At 33.9% G+C, this 26,817-nt stretch overlaps 6 protein-coding genes and 1 long non-coding RNA gene across 9 annotated transcripts; 3 read left to right on the top strand and 4 right to left on the bottom strand.

The window, feature by feature from the left end:
• Window positions 1–1,091: 1,091 nt before the first annotated feature.
• On the bottom strand, window positions 1,092–24,882 carry LOC109170348. Its single transcript, XR_002052396.1, has 3 exons — window positions 24,871–24,882; window positions 12,582–12,587; window positions 1,092–1,155 (listed from the first exon to the last, which is right to left on the bottom strand). It is a non-coding gene; the product is annotated as an uncharacterized LOC109170348 (long non-coding RNA).
• On the top strand, window positions 2,704–5,568 carry LOC109170341 (probable protein phosphatase 2C 40). Of its 3 annotated transcripts, none has more exons than XM_019319418.1 (4): window positions 2,704–3,019; window positions 3,575–4,729; window positions 4,840–5,104; window positions 5,247–5,568. In XM_019319418.1, the coding sequence occupies exons 2-4, from the start codon at window positions 3,581–3,583 to the stop codon at window positions 5,372–5,374; spliced, it is 1,542 nt and encodes a 513-aa protein (XP_019174963.1). In that variant the 5' UTR covers window positions 2,704–3,019; window positions 3,575–3,580; the 3' UTR covers window positions 5,375–5,568. The 3 variants fall into 3 exon arrangements, with proteins under 3 accessions (XP_019174963.1, XP_019174961.1, XP_019174962.1); XM_019319416.1 differs by having other exon boundaries at window positions 2,704–3,020; window positions 3,570–4,729; XM_019319417.1 differs by lacking the exon at window positions 2,704–3,019 and adding an exon at window positions 3,114–3,359.
• LOC109170344 (heavy metal-associated isoprenylated plant protein 36-like) lies at window positions 9,200–10,559 on the bottom strand. The gene is made up of 3 exons (XM_019319420.1): window positions 10,366–10,559; window positions 10,147–10,222; window positions 9,200–10,055 (listed from the first exon to the last, which is right to left on the bottom strand). Exons 1-3 carry the CDS (start codon window positions 10,432–10,434, stop codon window positions 9,328–9,330), a joined length of 873 nt encoding a protein of 290 aa, XP_019174965.1. The 5' UTR covers window positions 10,435–10,559; the 3' UTR covers window positions 9,200–9,327.
• LOC109170347 lies at window positions 12,789–14,805 on the bottom strand. Its single transcript, XM_019319424.1, has 7 exons — window positions 14,528–14,805; window positions 14,312–14,350; window positions 14,102–14,155; window positions 13,972–14,025; window positions 13,472–13,525; window positions 13,314–13,385; window positions 12,789–13,122 (listed from the first exon to the last, which is right to left on the bottom strand). Exons 1-7 carry the CDS (start codon window positions 14,585–14,587, stop codon window positions 13,015–13,017), a joined length of 441 nt encoding a protein of 146 aa, XP_019174969.1. The 5' UTR covers window positions 14,588–14,805; the 3' UTR covers window positions 12,789–13,014.
• On the top strand, window positions 17,101–19,202 carry LOC109170345 (vesicle-associated membrane protein 724-like). Its single transcript, XM_019319421.1, has 5 exons — window positions 17,101–17,387; window positions 17,484–17,622; window positions 17,789–17,909; window positions 18,542–18,604; window positions 19,020–19,202. Exons 1-5 carry the CDS (start codon window positions 17,195–17,197, stop codon window positions 19,167–19,169), a joined length of 666 nt encoding a protein of 221 aa, XP_019174966.1. The 5' UTR covers window positions 17,101–17,194; the 3' UTR covers window positions 19,170–19,202.
• LOC109170346 (vesicle-associated membrane protein 724-like) lies at window positions 19,665–22,646 on the top strand. Its single transcript, XM_019319422.1, has 5 exons — window positions 19,665–20,118; window positions 20,228–20,369; window positions 21,362–21,500; window positions 21,714–21,773; window positions 22,387–22,646. Exons 1-5 carry the CDS (start codon window positions 19,926–19,928, stop codon window positions 22,513–22,515), a joined length of 663 nt encoding a protein of 220 aa, XP_019174967.1. The 5' UTR covers window positions 19,665–19,925; the 3' UTR covers window positions 22,516–22,646.
• On the bottom strand, window positions 22,655–23,777 carry LOC109170342 (protein SRC2-like). The gene has a single exon (XM_019319419.1). The coding sequence runs from the start codon at window positions 23,669–23,671 to the stop codon at window positions 22,766–22,768; it is 906 nt and encodes a 301-aa protein (XP_019174964.1). The 5' UTR covers window positions 23,672–23,777; the 3' UTR covers window positions 22,655–22,765.
• Window positions 24,883–26,817: the final 1,935 nt, after the last annotated feature.

Genomic DNA, 26,817 nt, shown 5'->3' with positions numbered 1-26,817 from the left:
CCAATCTTAGGTTCATCACTATTTTAGCTTTTTTTTCTTTTTATATTCTAATTTTAAGTTCATTAATATTAGCATGATAAAGGAAAGCATCTCAACTAATATCCCTATTTTTTTAGAGCATAAACAAAGCCAATTAGTAGGATTAATATCACGACAAAGTCTTCAAACTTTGAGGATTGTTTTTTTAATAAATTACAACGATTAAAACTATTACATCATTACAGTTGTTGATCAACATTTATATGTTAGATATAAAATCACAAATTTAATTATTACAACGATTAAAAATATTACATCATTACAATTGTTGAACAACACTTATATGTTAGATATAAAATCACAAATTTAATTATTACAACGATTAAAACTATTACATCATTACAATTGTTGATCAACACTTATATGTTAGATATAAAATCACAAATTTAATTATTGTTTTATTGACATGTTCCAAAAAAAAAAAAAAAAGTATAGTAACATACTTTTAGTATTTGTATTTGTCAAATTGTTATTTAAAATAATTATAAATAAATTATTTAAATGTTACATCATATTGAACCCCAATAAATAAATAAATAATAAAAAACTTGATTATTAAGCTATTGAAACATGGGCTTGATAAACTTGGTGTTTCTACTTATTATATTTATTTGTAACAATCAATATAAGTTTTTTTTTAAGGTGTAAATAGATTATAAGTCATCCATCATCATAAATCATCATATTTTATACGGAGTATTATTTAAAATCGCCTATAGGTATGACCATAAAATTCATTTTAAATTGACATTTATGTAAAGTATGATCAATTTCAATTTGATCAAGTTTCAGGCATATGTATATACATATACACACAAACCATAGCATCGCATGTATCAATACTGGTTTAGGGTGTGTTTGATTCGCACATCGAAATTGGAATCAGAATAAAAATTAAATACTTGTTAATGATAATGAATTTAATGAATTTTATCAATTAAATTGCCCTCATTATTTCACCTATTAAAATTTTCTGGTAACTTTTCGCCCTCAATTTGGTCAGAGTGGATGAAATTGAGAAAATTTGTATAATTTCGGTATTAAATTGATAGTTTTAAAACTCGTGGACTGCAATTAACAACACTCCAATAGCCATAGTATCAAAAGTGAAATTAACTCTTTCATAAATAGAGTCGGGTGAGGTTGAATTCTAGTCCCGCTAATTGAGAATTGAGTCTCATACTAAGACATGCATGAACTACATAATTCGTTGATCTGATAACATTACGAACTAAAACGTTTTCAATATAAGAGATACATAGTAATATTCTTGCTTGCAAGTTAAGGTCGGAAGTTATACAAAGGATGTCGCATTAAATAATTATTGTGTCGCTTTTTTACGAGTTTTGACTTTCTCATGAATAAGAGCTTAGGATATTAGTTGGAATTTGATAGGTAGTGAGTATTGAGTAGTCCCGGTCAGTGGTGGAACACCAATCTCACAATCACCCACCACCACCAAAAAAAAAAAAAAAAAAAAAAAAAAAAAGGGAAAAGAGTATTAAAAAAAAAAAGGGGGGGGGGGGGGGGGGGGGGGAAGAGTTGAAACTTGAGCCGTCTGGTCACAGGTGAGTGTATATGTGAGGGCTATGTACTGGTGAGTGTATATGCCAGGGCTATGTTTGACAAATCTAGCTGAAAGTTGAAAAGCATATGAAAATTGAAAAGTTATAAGTTAGAAGTTGAAAAGTGAAGAGCTCTTAAGCTAGCTGATTAAAAGTGTTTGGTAAAATTAAATTTTTGTTAAGCTGATAAACGTAAAAAGACTAAAAAAGACATCTTCATAAAATTTAAATAGTTTTAAATTTAAATAATTTTGTTACATATTAAAATTTAACATTTTGAAATTAAATTATTAGAATTATCATAATCTAGCATCCAATAATGAAGTAGCAATATTGTAGCGAATCTCCTTCATCTCAATAGATCGAGGTCTCACTTAATAATGAAGTAGCAATATTTGGGCGTACGCATGTAATGTGGATGCTGCTGAAGCACATTAAACATCATGCCATCTTGCGAATTCTTTCGAATATAATTATATAGTAAAATGTGACCATAATAACATCGATTTGGATCTCCACATTAAACAGTGACTTTTTAGCAAGTATTTTCCATATCTTCAATTTGAGTCTCCACATTAAACAATGACTTTTTAGCAAGTATCTTTCATATCTTCTTCCATACTCCAAACGACTTCTTAATACAACTTCGAAGAGAAGAATGTGCACGATTGAAATATATATATATATATATATATATATATATATATATATATATATATATTAGAAGTGTAGAGATTTATCAAGTAGGGAGGGTGGAATAAGTATAAATAATCCATGAGGCTCATTTTATAACCATCCAAGTGGTCCCAATTGTTTGAATGAAGATGCAGGAGGATGCTTGGTGGTTAATTTGAATGAAGATGCAGGAAGATGCTTGGTGGTGAAGGAGTCGCGGAACGAGAATAAATAAATAAAAATAGAAGAAGAGTAAATGCTAAAATGATTTTAATTTGAAAGGATAAATGATACGGAGTATTATTATTTATTTAAAATGAATAAAGTACAAATAAGGCAATCAATTATTTGGAACAAAATAACGGGCGATTGTTGATCTTGGGACGAATAGAGGATTTTGATTTTTGACTTTTCCATTTCATTTCCACCATTAACGTCAACCGTAGAAAATTCGTCTGGAGACCCCAGTCCCCTCCACTGCCACGCTTCCCATTTTCATATTATTCACTTAATCTCTTTCCTCGCCATTCAATCCCATCACTGTTTTTTACTTCCGTATTATAAATCTCCACCCTTAATCATCGCCACCCCTTTCTACTGCGCTGTTTCTCTGATTTCCATACTACCTTCACTCCTTTCTCTGCACATCCAACTCCGTAAATTTTGCATCTTTTCGCGCATTTCCTGATCTGGCTCTGCCTTGCCCTTGCTGATCATTCATCAACCACCTTAAGGTTTAGGTTAGTTCTGCTTTCAATCTTTGGGTTCCCTTTTTCTCAGCTTATTTCATTCTTTGGTATTCTTATTGTCTCCCAATAGAACAATCCCTATTTTAAGATTGTTAGTTTAATTTGATTGGTAGTTCATGAATCTTGATTGCGATTTTGGATTTCTGGTAAATGCACGAATATTTGTCCTGATTTTCCAGATTTCTGGATGTTTAGTATTATATGTTGTGCTAATCACTTTTGACATAAGCTTTGATATTAATAATTCTTCAATGCTTCCCTTTTTTTTTCTGTTTTTATTTAGAAGTGACCTTTTTGGCACCTTGATTAGCCAATTGGGAGAGGAGAGAAGGTACTCTGTATTGGTTGAATTAGTAATTGTGATTATGTCTGCTTTTAGCTACTGGGGTAGCCTTGAACCTTATTTCATTTGGCATTTAAGGTTCTTCTCAAGTAGTATTGGATCTTGTTTTCTTTGGCATGTATTGTTTTTGACACTTTAAGTCTAGCCAGGGCTTGAGAGTTGTACAAGCAAGAAGGTAATTTTAAGTATTTTTGTTTTTTTAGGTTCAAATGATGCATGGACAAACAGTAAATGACCCTGGACAGGAATTAAAAATAAATTTTGGGTATCAATGCAACTATAGCGAGAATAATTCTTGTGATGAATCTGACGGTATTGACATCTCCGGTGGAATTAAGCTGCGAAGAGCCAATAGTTCGTTCTCTTGCCTGTCTGGAGCTGCTTTAAGTGCCAATGCCACATTAGTGAACACGAATATTTGCAATGGGTTGATGGGGGCAGAGATCCTGCCAGCATTGGACTCCCCCAAGTCTTTCCGACGCATACCCTCTTCAACCTCTTTCTCAAATTTGTTGTCGTCATCACTGCCAAGTAGTTTTTCGAACTTCAGTTTTGGTCCATCGTCTCCTAGTGATGCGCCCGAGTATGATTCCTTCACTTTGAAGTCCTTAAGTGCTGCCTCTAGAAATGAAAGTTTCCTGAGCGCGACAGAAATACAAGTTGCGGGTGGTGCTGCTGGTGAAGACAGAGTTCAGGCGGTTTGTTCGGAAGAGAACGGGTGGCTTTTCTGTGGCATATATGATGGTTTTAATGGCCGAGATGCAGCTGATTTTCTGGCTGGAACATTGTATGAAACAGTGAGGTACTACCTGAACCTGTTAGACTGGGAACTTGAGCAGGAATCCATTGCAGGTTCTGAGTGTCTAGATTTAGATGAAACCCTCCGAGATCTTAATAAGAAACCAATTGGTCATTCTTTTGGTAGTGGGCTTTCTTCCATGGAATTGGAAAAACCATGCCGCTCTTTTAAGCATAAGGTACTGAATAGCCTTCATCGGGCTCTTAATCAAGCAGAGAATGATTTCCTATATGTGGTCGAACAGGAAATGGAGGACCGACCTGACTTAGTATCTGTAGGATGTTGTGTCTTACTTGTGCTTCTTCATGGAAAGGATATGTATGTGCTCAATCTAGGCGACAGTCGAGCAGTATTGGCAACATATAATGAAGGCGTTCGTACTTATGATAGCAATGGACTACAAGCTGTCCAGCTCACAGTTAGTCATACAGTTGATAATGAGTATGAAAAAACCCTACTCTTAAATGGTCATCCCGATGATCCATCACCAATCGTGGGCGGAAAAGTTAAGGGAAAGCTAAAAGTTACTCGAGCTCTTGGAGTTGGTTACTTGAAAAGGGTACTCATATACATATGTATTTATGTATTTACTAACACTTTTTATTTATTTCTAAATTTGTTTATTGATTGTAGTTCTTTTGTTGTATAACCATTCCATTGTCTTTGCAGAAAATCATGAATGATGCATTGATGGGCATTCTTAAAGTCCGTAATTTGATTAGTCCTCCATATGTTTCTGTACAGCCATCTCTAACTGTACATGAAATTTCAAGCACTGACCACTTTGTTATACTCGGGAGTGATGGTTTATTTGACTTCTTCACCAATGATGAGGTTGTCAAACTTGTTCGTTCTTACATACTAAATAATGCTTCTGGTGATCCGGCAAAGTTCCTTGTGGAGCAGCTTGTAATGAGAGCAGCAGATTGTGCAGGCAAGATATTTTAATCTCTTTTTCTTCGCTTGGCTCTAAGTTATATGATTTGTAACATCTATATTTTATCTTATCTTCCAGCATCCATTTTAGATAATGAAACACCAAGTGATCTGTGTTAATTTTCGTAAATTTGTAGCAGGTTTCAGCATGGAAGAGCTGATGAGCATCCCTGCTGGCAGGAGGAGGAAATATCACGACGATGTGACAGTAATTGTAATCATCCTCGGGATGAATCAACGCACCTCCAAAGCATCAACGTGCCTTTGAGTGCAAAAGCCAAAAGACCAAGTAAAAGCTAGATTTTTCTAATATTTTTCTAGTTAGAATATAGTTTGTCATTGTTCTGAAATCTGTACATATATTCACAATCTTTTATTCGTGTTCAAGGATTTTGATCTGTAAGTAGCTTGCTTCCCCATTCTTGGTAATGCAATGAAAATCATTTGCCTTTTCCCTTGATATGCTAATTTGATTGCTTTTCTTTTTTCTGTTTCATATTCTCTACACCACCCACAAGCCATTGCCTATAGGGACAGAACTGATGAAACTTGTAAAATGGCTTGATAAAGAAAGTGAACTAAATCGCAGGAAGGACCTTTAGTGATGATAAAGAAGGGGACGACGTGGAAAAAGAAGTTCAGTCACTTTCGTGAGATAGATTGTGCCAAAGAAATGCTTGCTTTATTCTATTTGTTAGGTTAAGAATCTCATCTCTTTATAACCACTGGTTCAAGATGGCTTATCATGTTGTTTCCTTTTGTTTTGACATGATTCCCCTAGTTGATGCCCCCTCCCCTTAGCCTCTTGCCCTTTCAATATTTGAAAAGTAAAATGCTTTCTATCACAAGATTAGGTCAACTTTGAATTTATGCTATTGCTTACTAAACTGAGATTTGAAAAGGTTTGTTTATGTCAGGCTATTAACTTGGTAATCACAAGGTTATAACTTTGACTCCCAACGGGACTGGCCTAATGACCTTCTTGGTTTGAGCCGGTCAATTATGAGCAACCTGGACTAGTTTACCTTCTTGTGGTTCTTTACCAGCAAGGGTCACAAGACGATATTTACCCAATACATACCCTCGAATATTGGTTGCGGGTTTCCCACGTCACTTAGAAAAGGTTTGTTTATGCCCCATTTGGCCCCTTGTGACAATGATTAATGATATGATTCATTTGATGCCAGCAGGAAATCAATTGGCTTTGGATTAAAGGTAAGGTTATGAATGATTGGCATAACTGCATAAGCATTAGTATTATAAGCTTACAGTATTGACCCTTGGATTATTTATCATTTATATATTTCATTTCTGCATGTCAATGGTGGAAAAGGGTCTAGAAGTTTCTTTTTGCAGGATAATTATTCTTATTTGTGAGGTCATAAAAATCCAGAGACCACAGAGATTTGCTTCCTTTTGGCTAGCTCAGATTAGAGTAAAACATTAACAAGATATTATCTTCTGCAGAGAATCAACCATTTTCAGAACTAAATTAAAGATGGTTTTGACCCTCTGATACAATTGGTTATATATACTTGAACAGATCCCTCTTGTAAAAGACAGTAGTAATTCTAGGCAAATATATACAAAAGTAGTACCCAGCTCTTCTTCCCTAATGGTATTTTTGTGTTGAAAGATGGTTGAAACTTGCAAAATGCTATGACTAAATACTGTTTGTTGCAAGCAAAGTTTGTGTTTTTTCAAGTGTAAAAAAGGTTGAAGTATGACTCAAGGTTTGAAACCCTTGGCTCTAAGAGCATCGCCAATAGGGGGATTTTGCTTGGTTTTTGCAGGTGGGAATTTGAGGTGGATGAAAGAGAATAAATTGGATATTTATATAGAGACTTTGATTTTCGTGAGATATGTGGGCCCCACTGCAATCGGCAAAACTCTCCCTAGTGCGCGTTATGTGCACCCATCTGGTCCACGTGCCCGTTGGGCGCGTTATCCTGACACTTTTCTCTTTTAAAAAAAAAAAAAAAATTATTTTTCAGATTTTGTTTTGCTGAAAAATTACAACTATTGGAGATGCTCTAAAATGCTAAGATCAAAGCAAATTTTAACTTGTTCTAGTCGTCGGTGCTTGTCGATGATAGGGTTGAATATGTTTACCAATTGAAAAAAAACTCTCTACTTTTCTTCAAGAAAACATATAATATGAAGAAGAAAAAAACATTTTTCTAGAAGAAAACATATAATACGTTATGAATTTGGAAAGGTATAAATAAAGCGGGTATATCTTGAAAGATAGCATTAAGGGGTGGTGGTGGTGATGAAGATTTGTGGGGTGGGACTGTTTTCTTTTATGGGTATTGTTCATTGAAAGATTGGGCTGATGTTTCAATCCATCAAAAGGATGTTCTTGTTGATCTTCAAAAATTGCAGATAGCATAAGGAAAGAAGCTAAGATTACTAAAAGAGCATATTCCCCTCCCACCATTGCAACTATTGAGTGGAATCTATGTTGTAAGATATATTCCCTAGCTACAAGTCTACAACTCCTCCCTCAACCCCCCCCCCCCCCACCCCCCACCCACCCCACCTTACCTTAGCCTCCCAACTACATACCACATTGTTGTCAGTTTAAAACTTCTATAATTTTCTAGAGATTGGCTCTTAACAAGTTTCTCAATTATTAACAATTATATTTAGACTCCATGAAACCAACAAATTATAGTATAGACTATGGTCCACATTGAATATTTATTTCTAATGTATGAAAGTTCATATTTTGGTAATATACTTAAAAATGAACTTTTAGTACACACACAAGACCTTTCACAAAATAAACATTCAATACATTAAAATTGAACATTTATTATACTAATAATGAACTTTATGTCGGTAACTCATCTTGTAAGGTGGGTCATGGTTCATTGTATAATGATTGCCATGAACCCAAGAAGTAAATATCAAGTGGTCCAAATGATTCCACATTTCATGTTGTTTCTATATTTTTACAAACAAGACTCGCAAATTGGTCAAGGTCCTTTAATGACTCTTCTAAGTGTTGGTCGACTACTTTGATTATCCTGGCGGGATTTGGTCAAAAAGTTAATATGCATATTTTGTGAATAACTTTTTTATTACTCCGTATTATTTGATTGAGAGCCAAAAAAAAAAAAATGATTATCAACTTGTTGGAAGATTTTTTTTTATATATATATAATTTTAAATGTAAAATAATAATATTACTTATAAATGGTGAAAAAATGAATGCATAATCTACAACTAATTAAAATACTATATTCACATAGAGTTTTTTTAGTACGATTTATCTCTTATGTGTAATTTGAAAACGGACAATTACATAATAGCAGGATTTACCAAGTATATATTCTCTGATAGTAACTTCGAGTTTCACTCGTCCAAAAAAAAAAATGCTACTCACACTATGAATATTATATGGATTAAGGAAGAACTTTAATTTGTGACAGAAACATGATTTCAACTTCATCAATTTTGTACTGTTTATCCGTCTCACTGCATCAATCTTGAATATAATACTACAAGGAAGAAGTTAAGAACTTTCATACATTTAAAAGGATCAATGGTTTATTCTAAACCCTCCTATAGAACTACAACTTTAATTTACATTATTATTAGATTAAAAAACATACCATCGCAATATGTCCGGCTCCATAGTTGAGGAATTGAAAATGTGAAGGCCAAAATGTATGTCATCATGATGAGTGGTATCCAATTAAAGCTAGCATTATTGGCTTTCTTGTGCTATATCATTATTGTACACACAATTGTGTGGATCATACTATCAAATAATGTACATTCAGACATTCAGTACACAAATAATGTATGTTTAGTATATTAAAAATATACATTATATTCGGGAAAAATACATTATTTTGTATAATATAATGTACATTCAATACACGAACAATGTATTTTTAGTATATTAAAAATGTGTTTTTTGTTATAGTTCACACAACACTGTTTGGACCCGCCTCTACCAACCTCAGTTAAGATAGTAATTTTTTTCAGGACTATCTTAAAATCACTTATTGATTTAACCATTAAATAATACCGAGTAAATATGATAAAAACTAATTGGCAAAAAAAAAAAAAAAAAAAAGCTACTATTGTCTCTAATTAATAACGTAACAAACCAGTTATACAGTACTATGGTAGTGATCAAAATACAAAATCTAAAATGTACTTTGCATGCCTGGTGATACCATCTTAACTTAACTGATAATTAGATGATCACATAATATAGCAGGCATTGGGGTTCTCATCGCTCAAAATCTCAAAGGAATCCAACGGCCTGCATCGCATGGAGTGGACCTCTGCTCGGGTGTAAGCATACGTATAGGGCGAGGATGGCGCGTAGTAGTAAGTCGGAGCACCGCCGCCTCCGCCGCCGGGGACCGGCGCCGCATTGTAACTCACTACGTAACCCTGCTGAGGGGCATAACTCGGCGGATATGAATGGCCGAGACTCCCTGGATCAACACCATGAAGAGGAGGGGGCGCCATTCTGGACGTTTCAGGCCCGGCGTTCTGCGGCGGCGCATTATTAGAAGCCGCCGAAGCCGCAGCACTGCTACTCTTCTTCTTCTTCTTCTTCTTTTTCTTCTTCTTAGGTGCAGCTCCGGCGGGGGCGGCATTCCCCGGCGGCGGGAGATCGAATCTAACAGACGGCCCGCCGCCGCTCTTCTGTTTCTGAGCGTCGACATTCTCACTACCTGCCTTGCCGTCATCTTCTTCTTCTTCATTATCGTCGTCTTCGTCGCTGTTTTCGTCGCTTTTGGCTCCCTCCGGTCTCTGATTAGGGTTCCCGGATAATTTCTTTTCCTTGAAAGAAGACTTGTCGTGCCACATCTCTGCATTCTTCCCGGACCTAATCAGCTTCTTGATCAAAGCATCTGCTTCAACGTTCCCAGTAACCGTCACTTTATGCTGTTTTTCATCAATATCTGTTATATAAACCCCTATTCAAAAAGAAACCACAAAATTAAATTGAGTTATATATATTATATTGATCCATCTTTAAAGATTAAGGAAAAATGAAGAGAACTTAACCTTCGATGCTTTGTAAGACTTTCTTGACTTTTCTTTTGCAAGCTTGACAGTGGATTGAGACCTTCAAAACCCATGTCTGAAAACAAAGTTTGTAAAATGACTATAAATTTAAACAAGAAGAAAGCTAGGAGCTGAGGAGGAGAAAGAGGAGTTATATATATATATATATATATATATATATATATATATATATATATATATATATATATATATATATACCTTGTAAGGGAGTGGTGGTGGTAACTGTGGCGGCGGTTGTTCATCAGGCGGTGGTTCAGAGGCGGCCATGAAGGAGAGAGGAAGGGATGGGATGAGGGAATATGATCGAATTTAATTGTGAGATCGATCGATGAGACTCCACAACTCAGCTCGGCAGTATAGTGTATGTCAAGTATGGAGTATACTATAGGGTTGTTACAAAATGATGACGTCTTAATATTCGCCACTATAGTGTACGTATATTGTGCGCAAAAGATTTATGCTTTTAAAAAAGTTGATAAAGCTTGGCATAATTAAAACAAACCATGCCTACGCCCAATGCCTATCCGTACCCATAGTGTTAGTGACCGTGTCCCTTAAGAGAGGTCGGGAGTTTGAATTTCTTCTCATATGAAAAAATCAATATGATCAATGGAGATTAGTTAGTACGAGTTTAAAATTATCTTTTACAATTAGGGTTTGCTAAGGACACTTCGTGATCTAACAAAAAATATTTCATTTGTCTTACGAGTTCTCACCCAAGATTTTTATATATATGGGGTCAAGTTTTGGTGTGGGCAGTACTTTCCGTGCGATAGTGTAATCACTCACCATTAGATACATATAAATGCACCACAGTGTTCGAAAATGCACCATTAGGTATGGTGAGATGTGATGTATTTTTTTGGTGTGCGGTGGTGCATTTTCAAATTGTTTGATGCATTTTTGCGTACTTAATGGTGAATCTATATATATGTTAGGCTTGTAAAATTACATGGTTGCAACTTGCAAGTCTGGTAAATGTCATAGTCAGGACTCACTTAGGGTCCGTTTGAAAAGCAAGAAAATGACTTCTGAAAAATGAATCATTTTACAAAAAATATTTTCTTTTCTCGTATTTGGCTGCACAACAGAAAACTGTCTTTGTGTATTTGGCTCATTTTCTGAAAATAATGTAGAATTGTATAATTAAACATTTTATATAATTAATTATTTTGTTTAAAATATAGAAAATTTACAATAATATTATAAATAATAATATTTATTTTTAAAATCAAATAATATTATTTATTAAAAAAATTAAAACAAAAAAAACAAAGAAAAATGACAGAAACCAGAGAGGGTTTCCAACAGCCGGAAACCAAATAGCAGTACTTACTCTCTAGTTCCCGACCGGAAGCCAGAGAGAAGCTCTCTGGTTTCCGCGGCCGGAAAGAAAAGAAAAGCTCTTTGGTTTCCAGCCAGAAACCAGAGTCTAGTGTCTGGCCAAAAACCAGGGAGCACTGCTCTGGTATCTGGCCAGAAACTAAAGAAGATAGTAGTTGTTGTTGTAGGCCACTTTAATCTTCCGGAAAATGACTTCCACCACCCCCCCCCCCCCCCCCCCCCCCCTCCCAAAATAAAAAAAAAAAAAAAAAAAAAAAAAAGGAAGTCATTTTCTATAAAGTTGAGCTCACTTTCCATTGACCAGGCCTCATTTTCCTTTGACTTCTCATTTTCCAACCTAGCCAAACACCAAAAATCCAGAAAATGATTTCTGAAAATCATTTTCTGGATTTCCAAACACACCCTTAGCAATTTGGTAATATGCAATCCAATTTTTTTTTATAAACTTAAATGTTATTATTATTATATTTTTATTGTTTATAAATTATATTTAGGAAAGCTTTGTACCTTAGGAAGCTATGCACTGTTTATGAGAAGTTTAGATTTATTTCATAAGACATTCAAGATCTATTATGTATAAAATTCCTGAAGAACAAAAGGGAGAAAAAGGAGGAATTAATCAGTTCTATACAAAGCAACAATGGCAATAAGGCCTATTTTTGGTGGAATACCAAATGCTATAGGCAAAATAACTTACATATAACCATGTTATATATAATACCAAAGTGAGGCTTTGGAAACAACCCAGCCCCTTGTTTGGTCAAACAGTTGGCTTAGTAATCACAACGTTCCAAGTTTAATTAGCACTACCTAATCTTAAATAGAACTACAAACCATTTCCTTTGTATTTCATTACCCTCCTAGTATCTTAACTACTTATTCCTAGATGAGCAACCAATAACACCAAATTATTAAGTTAATCAACCTATAAGGCAAATATTCTACATCAAGGAATGGTGGATTATGCATCCTCTTTATTCCAAAGAGCAAATATCACCTTTCTTTAGAGGTTAGATTGGCAAATCAACAATGAAGAGCACATATGAATTTAAGCAGCCAAAAATATGCACTAAATTCTTTAATGATGCCATGAGAAGCTTTGTGACAAACTATATTAGACTGCACTAACACAACATTATTCCAAAAGTAAGTTCTTTTTCGTCCTTCCCGGAAGTTTCCATAAAACTTGAAAATCAATACTCACTCCTGCTAGTATTTCTATGGAATCTATTTGTTATGCAGAAGATAATTTTAAAAACAAAAAACAAAACAAAAAGTTTTAAGGGAATACTATCCATTTAATACATAGTAATACTGACTTATTAGGAGTTCATTAGAATACTTCAGTTTTTGGGAGCATGAGATAATGATCTCTACAACAGGTCAACAGGCTAGGAGAAGATTTCAACAACCGAACACAGCTCACTTAAGCGGTGAGCAACTCTATGGGAATATGAGCTCTGCTTCTACAACACAAGGATAAAAAGAAAAACATAACACCATCTAGTTTGCAGTTTCTTTACCATTCTCCTCTGTCAGATCCTTAGCTTTCTCTTCACTGTTCTCGCTTTTTGCACCTTCAGCTTCTTTGACTTCAGTAACATCCTGAAGCTGCATGATTTCCACGAGAACACAGTTCAAATTTTTTATCGATATTGAGGGCGAAAAATGGGTAAAAGCAAACCTAGAGACCATAGTTGCACATATATTATATAAACATAATGTGCAGTCCAACTATGAGCTTATGCTTTTAGTCCAATTATGACCTCAGGTACAAACTACCAAGTCACAAGATACATTACCCCCAGGTTTCTTAGGCTGGCAGTGACATCTTCTTGCTGCTGCTGAAGGGTACTTTTCAACTGTTGAAAATCCTAGTTAAAGAAATGAAATAAGTACACAAACAACATTTTTAAAGATTGGAAGCAGTAAAGCGTCTTGACCATAGGTCAGTCCTTACTGTTCGAAGTTGGTCCACCTCTACATTGAGTGATTTTTTTAGTTCCGAAAGTTCCTGTGAAATTCAAGAAAAGAAATCTGTAAGCAACATATACAATCGAATGAAAAATCTCAGAAAGCCATGGGGTTGCCTGTAAGAAAAAAGAGAATGGAGTAGCAGCCAGCAAGTAGCAATCATATGATTCCATTTCATACAAGTCAACAACACCACAAAAGAATGAGTGGAATTTAATAATCCATAACTCTTGTGCTTATAGTGCTAATTACTAACAACATAGTTTCATATCAACCTTATTAAAACATAATCCTAATGTAACACAACAGCATTACCAGAAACTGTAGGCATTTCCCTAACTACATTCTATATCTTTGAACCAGTATACTGTCACAAGTAAACTAAACAACACAACAACAACCAAAAGTATATTATTTATTAAAAAAATAATAATAATAATACAACCACAAAAAGAAAGGAGGAAATGAACAGACACAAATACTTACATCCCTGTAGACCTTCACCTGAGTGTCCAACTTTGACCTCCAATTTTGCAGATCCTAATGTTAAAATATGTTAGGTCCAGAAAGTAAATTGCATCATGCTTATAACACACACACACAAATATAAGGCCACCTGTTTCAAATTCTGAATCCGATTGAGTAGTTCTTGCCTTGATTCGCTCAATTCCTAAAGCACAATAATAAAAATAAAAAATAAAAAATAAAAAAATAAAAAAATAAAATAAAAAAAGTGTGCAGATTTCTCATCAAATCGGGTCTGGAATATCCCCGACGACAAGTAGTCACAAGTTGAACTTAACCACTCAGAGTATGAGAAACTTACCGCAATCTTGGAGCTCACTGGAGTCACGTTCTCTTTCTTCTGCCAAACAAAACAAACAAAAACAACATTGTGCCCAAATTTATCCAATTTCGATTCACACCGAAGTAAGACCAAAGTTCAAATTTCAAAATTAGCAGTTCCAAAGCAACATCTCGAGTACAGACAAAAGCATCGCACATTCATTTGCACACAATGAAGACAGAAATGCAGGCATACCTCCGAGAGGGGGGCCGGGACTGGGGCAATGTCGCAGGCGGTGGAATCGGTGTTGGCCATCGGAAATCCGGAAGCTAGCGGCGACTAAAAGTTGAGATTTGGGTACCGATAGATGAGAATTTTGCTGAATCAAAGCAACTAGCTTTGCTGATAGTGTAGTCCGAGAATGAGGAACAGAGAGAGAGAGGGAATTCAAAATTTTGGTAAGTGATGTGATTGGGCGGGCGACTTTTTAGGGTTTTGAGGTTTTTGATTTTGAAGATTTGAGTTAATTTGAATGCTTAAAGTATCTTGTGATGTCGGCAAACACCTATCTGTCCTACGTGGCTACGTGCGCTGTTTTCGTCATTTAATTTAATAAAATAACGTTTGTAATAGTTTGTTCGTTTTTTTAGGACAAAGCCCCCAAGTAATTTAGTCATGTAGTCAATTGATATCACGCAAAGTAGTTAAATGGTGGTCATATTCGTTTTAAAATAATAATAATATTGATGTATTAATGAATGAACTGAGCAATAGAGTCCGAGGGACAGAGTTCCAATACATAGGTTGTTCATGATCAAACGCTAACGAAGTTAAAGTATGAGCATGTAAGTTAAGTACTTAAGTGTTCTAGAAATATAACCTAATAAGCAATGAGTAAACAATGATATACATGTCCTACATTGGTCTACAATAACCCCAACATATGACAAGATACGTAGAGTCTGTGTATAAGGCATTCCGAAACTCTGAGCAATCCGTAAGAAGATCCACTGTTAACACACCTTGTTCTTTAAGCTAAGATAGAGCCTCTTTGCAAGCTAGTGCGCCCGTCATAACGGACGAGAAAGTGCCGAGTAGCTTTCCACTCGTTGCCGCTACAAAGGAGCCTTCGTGAGAGAGTAGCACTGCCCCATACGTAGCCTCCTCGGTCGTGTGTCTGTAGCCTCGATATGGATATTGGTCTCGGGCTTCCTTTGGCCGTAGTAGCAGTCACGACATGCATTGGTTGTATGATTATCATATTTAAATATTATAATTTACTTTGATTCTCAACAATATTCTTTTGGACATTAATTTAATAAATAATTACTAATGCGTAAGGCAAAATTTATATTGTGTATTCACATTGTAGACAAAATTTAATTAATTAATTACTATAATGAATAGTTGAGTATATAATCTACAATACATAATTGTTCAATGTAAACTATGTAATTAGCTATCAGCTTAGACTTTTATTAATTGATATATTATACATGATTTAATTTTGTATCACAACTAACACATGCAAGATGTCATATTTTCATTCTGTTTCACTTTCATTTAATTGGTGGTTCATTCATATTGATGTTTGTTTTATTAGCTCAACACATTACTTAGAGTAACTTAGGACACGTGAGGTGTTTACCTCTTTTATGTGGTTCGATAGTTATTCCGTATTATATAGGTGTGTAATTTACTTAATACATAATTTTGGATAATGATTGCAAGTTTCTTTTGATAATTAAAAAAAAAAAAAAATAGTAAACCCTATAGTAAGATAGGACTTGAAAGTATAGGGTTATTAGTATAGTAAACTTATGGCTACCCCTCCCAAGTGATGGGAAATCTTTATGCAATTATTAGGTCATACAGTACTAAATAACGCAATGAATAGTGAGTATAAAATCTTATCAGATGCCCTACTCTCAAGACAAACGTGTATTAATAATCTCGACTAGCAGTATTCAATGATGTTGATTTTTGTTGAGTTGGTGCCATTGATCTTATTGATTAATCGCAATAAATTATATTAATAACTCGCAACTCAAAAATCAATAATTATATCATAAATCATGGTGCATATAGCATCATGAATCCAACACATTTATACTTTTTGTCTCCTTATAATTTTCACTTAAATTTTATTTTATTTTATTTACTGCACAAATAAAAGTAATGTATACAATTAATTATTCCGTATAAAAAAAAAAATCTCTTGTTGAGGTATTTCATATTTGAAATGATACACATACTTTTTAATTATTTGAATTTATAGGTGCATAAAGTTACTATATAGATTTATAAAGTCACTAATTCACAATCACCACTATATATTCATAGAGTAATTATTGCAAATTACTAAAATCACTACTTATATTCATAAAGTCGGTACTTGAGGGTTTTTTAATGGTTGGGAGTTGATGAAAGTAATAAAAAAAATGGTATAATTAACTTTATAAATATTACAAACTTGAAAGTTTGCAATAATCATAACAATTATATATAAAAGATCAAACCAGTGTTAGCTTTTGGACTTGGATTAAGGAATTTTATAAATGAGTAATTGTATGATGAATTTAATTTATGTGTATAAATGAATGAAAAGTATGCAATTAAATATTAATATGTTATTTAAAATTATTATTTTGAAAAGTAAAAATAAAAATTGAACTTGATCAAACATTTTTGATCGCTTCAAACAACGACGACGCGACGCCGTGTTCTGAGATTTTCCTTGAAAATTCATGTAACTTAACTTCATTATGAAGCAAACCATGACTTCTCTCCGTTATATTAAACAGCGAGCTATATACGTACACCAGAAAACACCGTTTTATCCAACCCCGGCCAATATACATCAACTCAAACGGGCCGGGGCTGCCGACTCAGTGAGTTAAGCTCGATCGCTCGCCGTAAACGATGGTTCCAGAATCGTTCTTATACAGCTTCGTAGCTCGGGGGACGGTGGTGCTGGCTGAGTCGCACACCGAGTTGCCCGGAAACTTCCGGCAGATTGCCCTGCAACGCCTCCAGGAACTCCCTTCCTCCGCCGACAGATTCACTTACAACTATCATCGCCATACTTTCACCTTCCTAATTGAAGATGGCTACAGTAATTCATTCAATTCTAGCTTCAATTTCTCGCTCGATCGATGTTTTCACGCTTTGATATGATATCGTCATTCAATGTTGTTCATTACTTGTGCAGCTTACTGTGCCGTCGTGAATGAATCGGTCGGGACGCAACTTTCCATTGCATTTCTGGAGAATGTAAAGACAGATTTCAACAAAATATATGGCGGCGGGGGCAAAGCTGCAGATACAGCTGCTCTGAATAAGGAGTTTGGGTATATATGTTATTCAATTTTTCAATTTCTGATATTAAATTTAATTTTATGACTAAAATTGCATATTTATATTTTATATACTCGATCAATAAACACACATATATATATATTTTGCGTCTGAGTATCGATATGATAAAGTAACAAATTAATTAATATGCACATACAGGCCGATTATGAAAGAGCAGATGCAGTATATTATCACTCATGCCGACGAAATTGAGAAACTGCAGAAACTTAGAGCCCAAGTTTCTCAAGTTAAAACTGTTATGCATGACAATATTATCAAGGTATGCTTAGTTGGCCTGGGTGCGGTGAAAATTCAGTTAATTAATTGATAAAACTTAATGATTTTCTGTTAATTTATTTTAGTTTGGTTAATGGTTAAGAATTATTTAAAATATTTTGGTTAGCGGTTAATATGAGAATGCATCTATATATAAAAATCCATTATTGATATGAGATCCACCTGTATACGTATATATATCAAGGTTGAGAATTTTTGAAAAAATAAAACAAAAAGTGAGGAGTACTGATACGATCTATCTAATTAAATAGATCAACTATTGATGATATATAGTTGCTGAAAATTAATACAAAAATGGGCAGAGCTAATTTTTGAAATATTGTAAACTTTTATAATTATAAATTGACCTTTTTTTATTTTTATTTTTCCCTTATAACATAATAATATTGCTAATATTGACTCTTATTATATTTAATATATATAAATTTAATAACTATTTGACGATGTGAAACTAAAAATTAAACATTTTTAGTTATAAGTTTTAAATTAAATTAAAATATTATAATTTCCATTGGATTGAATAAGTATTTTACAAATTCAGTTATTCATTAATTTGACCATAACATAATATAATATATACTCCGAATGAACCGTGTATGTTTAACATGCCTGCAGACTCTTGAAAGAGAAAGGAATATAACAAATCTGGCAGACAAGGCGGATGAACTACATGATTCGGTAGGTTTGCTAATCGCCTCTGCTTTTAACAATCCAAGGATTGCTGTTAGTTGTGTTTTATTTGTTGAACATAATGTATATATATATATATATATATATATATATGTATGTATATACACTAGTTTATATTTGAACCGTGCTTCCCGTGTGGCTGGTGCAGATGCACTATTAAGTATGTAAAAATGCATCACATAGTGCTCTGAAATACACCACAACAAAAAAAAAGTGCACACCATTCACGGCTAATTATACATTTCTGAACATTTTGTAGTGCATTTATGCGTACTAACCGCACGGCCACACGAGAATTTTACCTTATATATATACAAATACAATTTTAATATAAATATAAAATTTTAATTGGAATAAAACATTGTTTAAATTTTAAGACTGTATTGCATTTTTCTCATTTCAGGCTCAAACATACAAAGGAATAACGAATCAAATTCATCGCAAGATGTGGTGGCAGAACATGAAAATGAAGTTGGTTGTGATTGGAATTATGGTCATCTTGGCGTTCGTAATTTGGCTTTCTATTTGCCGTGGCTTTAATTGCACCAATTAGCTTATCCATTCAGACACAATTACACCAACTTCGTGACTCTGATCTATTTGCAAATTTATATTTGTAATATAACTGTTAACATTATTTGTAAACCAAAAAAAAAAAAAAAAGAAGCAATAATAATATTTTTTTGTAATACATGGTTGATTATTTCCTTTTGCCCCTTAATTTACTTGTTCATCAATTGTTGTGGGAAATGGACTTTGGTCTTTCATTATAGATTAGTTGGATCAACTAATTAATTTATGCATGTACATCCAATGAATATGAGCCGCATCAATAACATTTAAGAAAAAAATTTCTTAAAAAGGGTAAAAGACATTTTGAATATATAAAAGCTAAGATAATTATGTAATTCAATTATCTATTTAAATTTTAATTACAATTAAACATATCATTCAATTTGTTATCAAAGCTAACTCAGGTAAGATATTACTTTTCCTTATATCTCACATTCATTTCATTGATATTTTTCTAAAGTTACAAATTTAGTGGTCACTCGGTGACTTCGTCTACCAGCTGCATTTGATTTGATCCCTTCAAACCACGACGGCGCCGTGTTCTGAAACTTTCCCTGAAAATTCACCCTACGTAGTAACGCTTCATTATGAAGCAAACAATAACTTCTCTCCGTTAAATTAAACGGTGAGCGCGCTATATACATACGCCGCGAAACACCACTTGATCAAACTGAATTACCCCAAAATATACATCGACTCGAACACTGCCGACTCAGTGAGTTAAGCTCGATCGCCGATGGTTCCAGAATCGTTCTTATACAGCTTCGTAGCTCGGGGCACGGTGGTATTGGCTGAGTCGCACACCGAGTTCGCCGGAAACTTCCGCCAGATTGCCCTGCACCGCCTCCAGGAACTCCCTTCCTCCGCCGACAGATTCACTTACAACTATCATCGCCATACTTTCACCTTCCTAGTCGAAGAAGACTACAGTACGTAAATCCCCCATTTCGATCTCTAATTTGAGTCTTAATTTCTCGCTCTTCAATTCTTACGCTATGATATGATATCGTCATTTAACGTTGTTCATGACGTGTGCAGCTTACTGTGTCGTCGTCAATGGATCACTCGGGACGCAATCTTCTATTGCATTTCTGGAGAATGTAAAGACAGATTTCAAGAGAAGATATGGCGGTGGGAAGGCAGATACAGCTGCCGCCAACAGTCTAGATAAGGAGTTTGGGTATGCTATTCCATTTCTTATATTTATATTTTATATGGGGTTGTTTGGTAAATAATTGTTACCTGATTGAATTAGTGGATTTGATAATATTTTATGAGATTGATTGAGTTACTGAGTTTGATTATAATATTAGTTGATTGTAAAAAATGTTTGGTAAATTAACATAGAACTGAATAATGTAAAATGGCATTCTTCAAAAAAAATGCTCATTTTGAATTTTATATTTTTGAAGCAATAAATTATTTAAAAAATTAATTAATTAAACACTTGTAAGGATTATTTAACTAAAGTCAAACAGCTAATAGAATTAAACAAATTAAATTTGTCTGATAAGCTAATTATATTGCCAAACATGACCTACATATTATATGAGCTTATGACTCTAACTGAAAAATAATTAAAATAAGAGTTAATTTCAATTTTTGGTCATAGATTTATATGTGATAATCCACTTTAGTCTTTGTTTTTTCAAAATATCTATCTTTTGATCCTAGTATTATTGTGGTATGATCATTTTTTGTCCTTCATCAATAAATTTTGTAAAATACAATGGAATTTATTTTAGGTCTTCAATTATGATTTAAAAAAAATATTAAAAATAAAAATACAGCGGGTTAACCCATTTTATATGGAAATGATCATTTATTTAAGGATATTTCAACGATTTTGTTGAAGAAAGATAAAAAATGGTCATGCCACAATAATACTATACCAAAAAATGAATCTTTTTTCGAAAAAATAATTAAAAATGAATTGTCATTTATAAATCTAGGACAAAAATAAAATTAACTTATTAAAATAATTTAATTTAAGTTGTTAATAAGTGACTCATTCAAACTAAATAAATCAATAAAGTTCTCCAACTTATAAATTTATAATTATCATGTCAAGTATGTGACCAACTTAAGTGGATCGGAGTTGCTTGGAGGTCTATGTTGATAAAACAATGGATGGTAAAGTAACAAGGAATGTGTCCAAATATGCAAATGCAGGCCGGTTATGAAAGAGCAGATGCAGTATATGATGGACGAAATTGAGAAAGTGCAGAAAGTAGCCCAAGTTTCACAAGTTCTGGAGAAAGTAGCCCAAGTTTCACAAGTTAAATGTGTTATGTACGACAATATCGTCAAGGTATATATTCCAATTCTCAACTTATTAAAGTATAAAGAATTGAGGCACGAATCCACAACTTCAAATCTCATATAAGAGTGCAACTTTAGTGTCATTATACCACAAATTCTTGGCAATATATGCCTACGTGCTCCATAAAGCAATACAAAAAGATAGATACGTTGTAGTATTCCTTAATTTGCGAATATTAGTTTAACTTTAACCTGCTTCCAGGCTTTTGAAAGTGATAAGACTATTAATCTGCCATACAATCCGGATGAACTACGTGGTTCGGTATGTTTGGTTTAAATGACCCTGCTTTTAACACCTACGTACTCCATATATAAGTTTGGCTATTGTTATTTGTACCACTTTTTAGTTAAAATAAGTGTAAATCAAAATTATAAAAATAATAAAAAATTTAACAATTTTATAGGTGGTGTAAACAACCATAGCACTGTTTATATTGCTATTTACACCACTCAGTTAGATGCGACTTATGAGATTGTATTAATAAAATTTTAATTAAAATTTAATTAGTCAATTTTTTTGTATTTTTTTATTTTATTTTTTTACAAAAACAATAGGAGAATCTCTCGTCCGGGAGAAAGCAATCCAAGTAGAAGGCAATATGGGTCACTGAGGCAAAGATTTTTTTTTTTTTTTAATTAATGTTATGATTTTTAAATAAAAATAAATAATAAATAATTTTTTAAAAAATATAATGTGTGACTAAATTTAATGAAGATAATGTGAATAGTAATTTTTTTATTTACACTACCTATAAAACTATCACACTTATTAAAAGGTGGTATAAATAAAAAAAAAAGTGGTATAAATAACAATTAGAGTCGTGCAAATAAAATTCTCATGTGATAAGTATTTGAGTTTAATGTTTTCATTTCAGACCCAAGTATTCCGAGTAACAACCAATCAAATCCATCGCAACATATGGCGCCACACCATGAAAATAAAGTTGGTTGCAATAGGAATCATCTTCCTCATGGTGCTGCTCATAATTTGGCTTTCTATTTAACGTGACTTAACTCTGATGAATGGTATATTGTGCTATCGTAAATTGTGATTTAAAAAAAAAAAAATCTTATAATTTTGAAATTTAATAAATTTGTATCTAGTAGTTGGTTTAATGTAGTTTATAACCGAAGCACGAGTCATTTATAATGAAAGCAAATCAAGAACACTGTAATCATCCACATATATATGTACAAAATTATTAAAAGAACATTGGACACAAAAACGTAAGGCGGTGGGTGACAAATCAAAAATCAAAAATCAAATCCGCCGTCAAAACCGTCGTCATATCCGGCATCATAAGCGGCGGCGTCCGAAATCGCATCTCCGATCAGCATTCCTCCCAGCGCTCCACCTAGTAACCCGGCGCCCAATCCTAACCCAAATTTGTTCTTCTTTGGCGGTTGTACCGGTGGATATCCGTATCCGGATTGCGATGGATATCCGTATCCGGGTTGCGGTGGATATCCGTATGCAGGAGGCGGAGGATGTGGATATCCACTACCATACGCCGCCGCAGCCGGCGGAGGCGGATATCCGTATCCGGCTGGAGGATACCCTACCGGCGGCGGATAGGCTGCTCCGCTAGCTGCCGGTCCATTGCGCGGTGGTGGTGTAGGACCTGGAGAATATACAGAGCTGCTTGAGCCCGGATAAGCCGGCGTAAAAGCCGGATAGGCCGTTACGGGTTCATCCACTTTATTCGCAGCCACCGCCGCAATAGGCGGCGGGCCGTTAGTTTTCTCTCCGAACTGATAACAAAACGTCAGCTGACCTTTCGGCTTTCCGGACGGCTTCTTCACCTGATAGTTCACGAACTGCTTCGTAGCCGATGCAGCCGGAGAGTCGAGAAGCTCCTTAACAGGGACGATAACTTCACCGACGTCCCTATCCCCGAGAACGCGCTGGCAACGGAGCTTGAAAACGAGCATGAGACGGCCCTGACGAGCGGCGGCCTCATCGACGGTGAACTTTACGGGGAAATTCCAGGCGGGGTTGGCCCCACCGTCGCGATCCACGGGAGTTTTGGACACCTGCTTGGATTTATCGTTGCCGCCGGAGATAGAAACGACGACGTAAACATTCATCCTGGAGAAAACAGTGACCTTATTGAGATCTTTGGCCGACATAATCTTGATTTCCAAAGTACGAAACTCCATGGTTAAGCGATGGATGTTGGGGAAAGTAGCTAGCTTGTTAGGGATTTATGTAGAGAGAAGCTAGAAGTGTGTGTACGCGAAGGTTTGAGAATGAATATAAAAAAATCAGAGGGAGTTTAGGCTTATATATAGGAACTATGAAGGAATAATTCAATAATTTATAATTTAAACCGACTTTAGTGCATCGCGTTTTTTCCACTCTCGGAAAGGAAAGAGCTTGGAAGTAACTACGGTCAACGTTTTGTAGTGCCTTAACCGTGTTGTGTTAACCATGGTAAGATATTTCCTTCCTGTTTCCTAAAATCTTCTTCTTCTTAATTAACCCTGGACAGAGTAATGAATGCCATAATTACTTTTGTTTTTTTTTTGTTTTTTTTGTTTTTTTTTCCCTTTGTGAGTCTACAATGTAATATTTTCACACTGATTTGAACTTGTAACGGCAGTTATGTCGCTTGACCAAAAAAGTAAAGTATGAAATATGGAGAGTTAATTCTGTAATGGTCTTTTGATTATATTAATTTTTTAAAATTAGTAGATCCTTTACGTCCTTTGACTTTTAATTTCTTTCCAATTGAAGTCCTTTCGTTAGATTACAGTAAAGTAGACTTTAACTGAGAGGGTAAAGTAGTCATTTCATCTGTCTAATATAAAATTCTTTATATTTCTTTATTGTATACGCGACTTCGGATATCAGATTCACTTAATTGCTTAATTCCTAATGTAAAATCCACTCGAATAACAAAATTCTATTTAAAGATTAACCAATTAAGTGAATCTGATGTCTGAAGTCGCGTATACAATGGATAAATACGAAGAATTATATATTAGGCAGATGAAATGATTATTTTACCATTTCATTTAAAGTTCAATTTATCATAATTTGATGAAAGGACCTCAATTAGAAAAAAATTGAAAGTCAATTGATGTAAAGTGTCTAAATCAAAAGTCGATGATTAATTTTAAAAAATTAATATAGTCGAAGGACCATTGCTGAAATTAACTCAAATATAGAGAAGCATGTTGCATATATAATTTACGAACTATTATACAAAAAGTAATATTATATGTTACGTATCATTAATTATCGGATATTCGTTAAGATTCCTCTCATCAAATGTATATATATGGTGAATTTTTTACAAGTCATACGGTATGGCTTCAAGATTCTTCTAATCTTCTTCTGTCCACTACCATATAACTATTCAACTCTACTTTATGAAGTCAAGTGAGAGTGGATCAAACCTAGAGCCTTCTAGAAATTGATCTTTTAAAATATCTTGGAATTTAGTTCAATTCCCCATTTTCTTAGTGACATCATTAATATGTACGGAGTACTAATGTACATTGCAATATGTCAAAATAGAATTGAAATAAAACCATTTTTGGTTGGCGTGAGTGGTCGTGCACTCTCTTCTTAAGAGAGATCGGGAGTTTGAATCTTCTCTTATATAGAAAAATCCATTTGACCAGCATTTTGTCCTTTAATTGGGTCTGAGTATGATACGAGTTTAAAGGTGCCTCATACCGTTATGATACTCATGACGCATTATTGCCTAACTAAAAAAATATAATTGAAATGAAAGAGATTGTCTCATTTTGAATATTGTTTTTATTTTAAATTTTACAACAAATATACACACCTCACTTTCTATTTTAAGAATAAGACATTTTACATACCACATAATAAATTTTTTTAAAATTGGAGTAATAATTAGTGTAGTGTGCAAAAACATTGGAAACTATTTGTAATGCATTTGGAAATACTATACCAATGCGTCTTTATTCATCATCCGCTCCAAAAGTGAACTCCAAAAAAATAGCCAATTAAGTGAAACATAATTTTCACACTAAAAGTTCACAATTTTGTCTTTATTACATATAAATTAGATTTGTATAATGTACATTTTCAATAATGATGGAGAGTTTCCCTCATCATCCAAACAAAAAATAAAATACAAAAAAGCAAGTAACTAAATAATAGAATTATAAGATAGAGCTCTAGAAAAAAGTTGAAAGTCCGTTTTAACAATAACGTTGTCAATTCCAGTGTTTTTTTAACCACCGAAGTGCTTCCCTCATGTTAATGGCTTCCGCTTCTTTGATAGTGAAAGACCCGGTCATACACACATTTTTTGCTGTTAAAAAATTACCATCATCATCCCGCAAAACCCAACCAAGGCCCATAACATTAAAGAATTGACATCCGTGATTGACGATGTCAAATTCAGTTTTCTAGGCGATATGCGAATCATGCCGCCCACATTGTTGCTCAAGAGGCCTTTTATGTGTCAAGTTACGGAGAGTGGTTTGATACCCCTCCTCTTTTCCTTGTTGAATGTATTGTTGATGATTTAATGAATTAATTTCTTATTCTCACAAAAAATATATAGTTATTGTCAACTACTATATAGTGTGAATGTGTGATGATACATTTGTTACTATTCTAAATAAGTGGTCACAAAATTGAACTCTCATGATAGGGGCATTGATTCTTTGAACTGAAAAAATATAGAACACACACGTGTATATATATATATATATATATATATAAACATAATAAGTCTCAATCAAGGTTATATCCCTCATTTATGTCCATGTTTGTAATGCTATTCATTTTATACATTGTGTTTTTAGAGTTGTACTATATAATTTTTTGGACAAACATACCCCTACCGTTATAACTTACGTTATCTTTTCCATTATTGTTACCATGCACATGCATCCACCATATATTTTCTTTTATATATATATATATATATATATATATATATATATATATAATTAATTAATTAATTAATTAATTTTTTTGTTTGAAAACTCGCCTCCAAAAAATTTATTATAATAAAGAAGCAATACAAGAAGGGAAAGTAGAAATCCAACAATGAGAATCAGTATCCGAACGAGCCGCCCTAGCTAACGTATGGGCAAGCTTATTCACTGATCTAGAAACATAACAGAAGGACACCCTATCAAAGTGTCGTTTAAGCTCTCTACATTCATTCATAACACAGCCCGCATAATGATAATAATATTTGTAGACATTATATATTGGATTATTATAATAAATAAATTTGATTTCATACCGATTTTAATTAGTAGGGATTTGTTTGTTATTTTTAAAACATATAAAGATTGGACATATATTT

Source organism: Ipomoea nil, unplaced genomic scaffold (genome assembly GCF_001879475.1).
Source record: "Ipomoea nil cultivar Tokyo-kokei standard unplaced genomic scaffold, Asagao_1.1 scaffold3321, whole genome shotgun sequence".
Classification (NCBI taxonomy): domain Eukaryota; kingdom Viridiplantae; phylum Streptophyta; class Magnoliopsida; order Solanales; family Convolvulaceae; genus Ipomoea; species Ipomoea nil.
The sequence above is the reverse complement of the archived record's forward strand: the minus strand, read 5'-3'. Positions and strand labels throughout refer to the sequence as shown.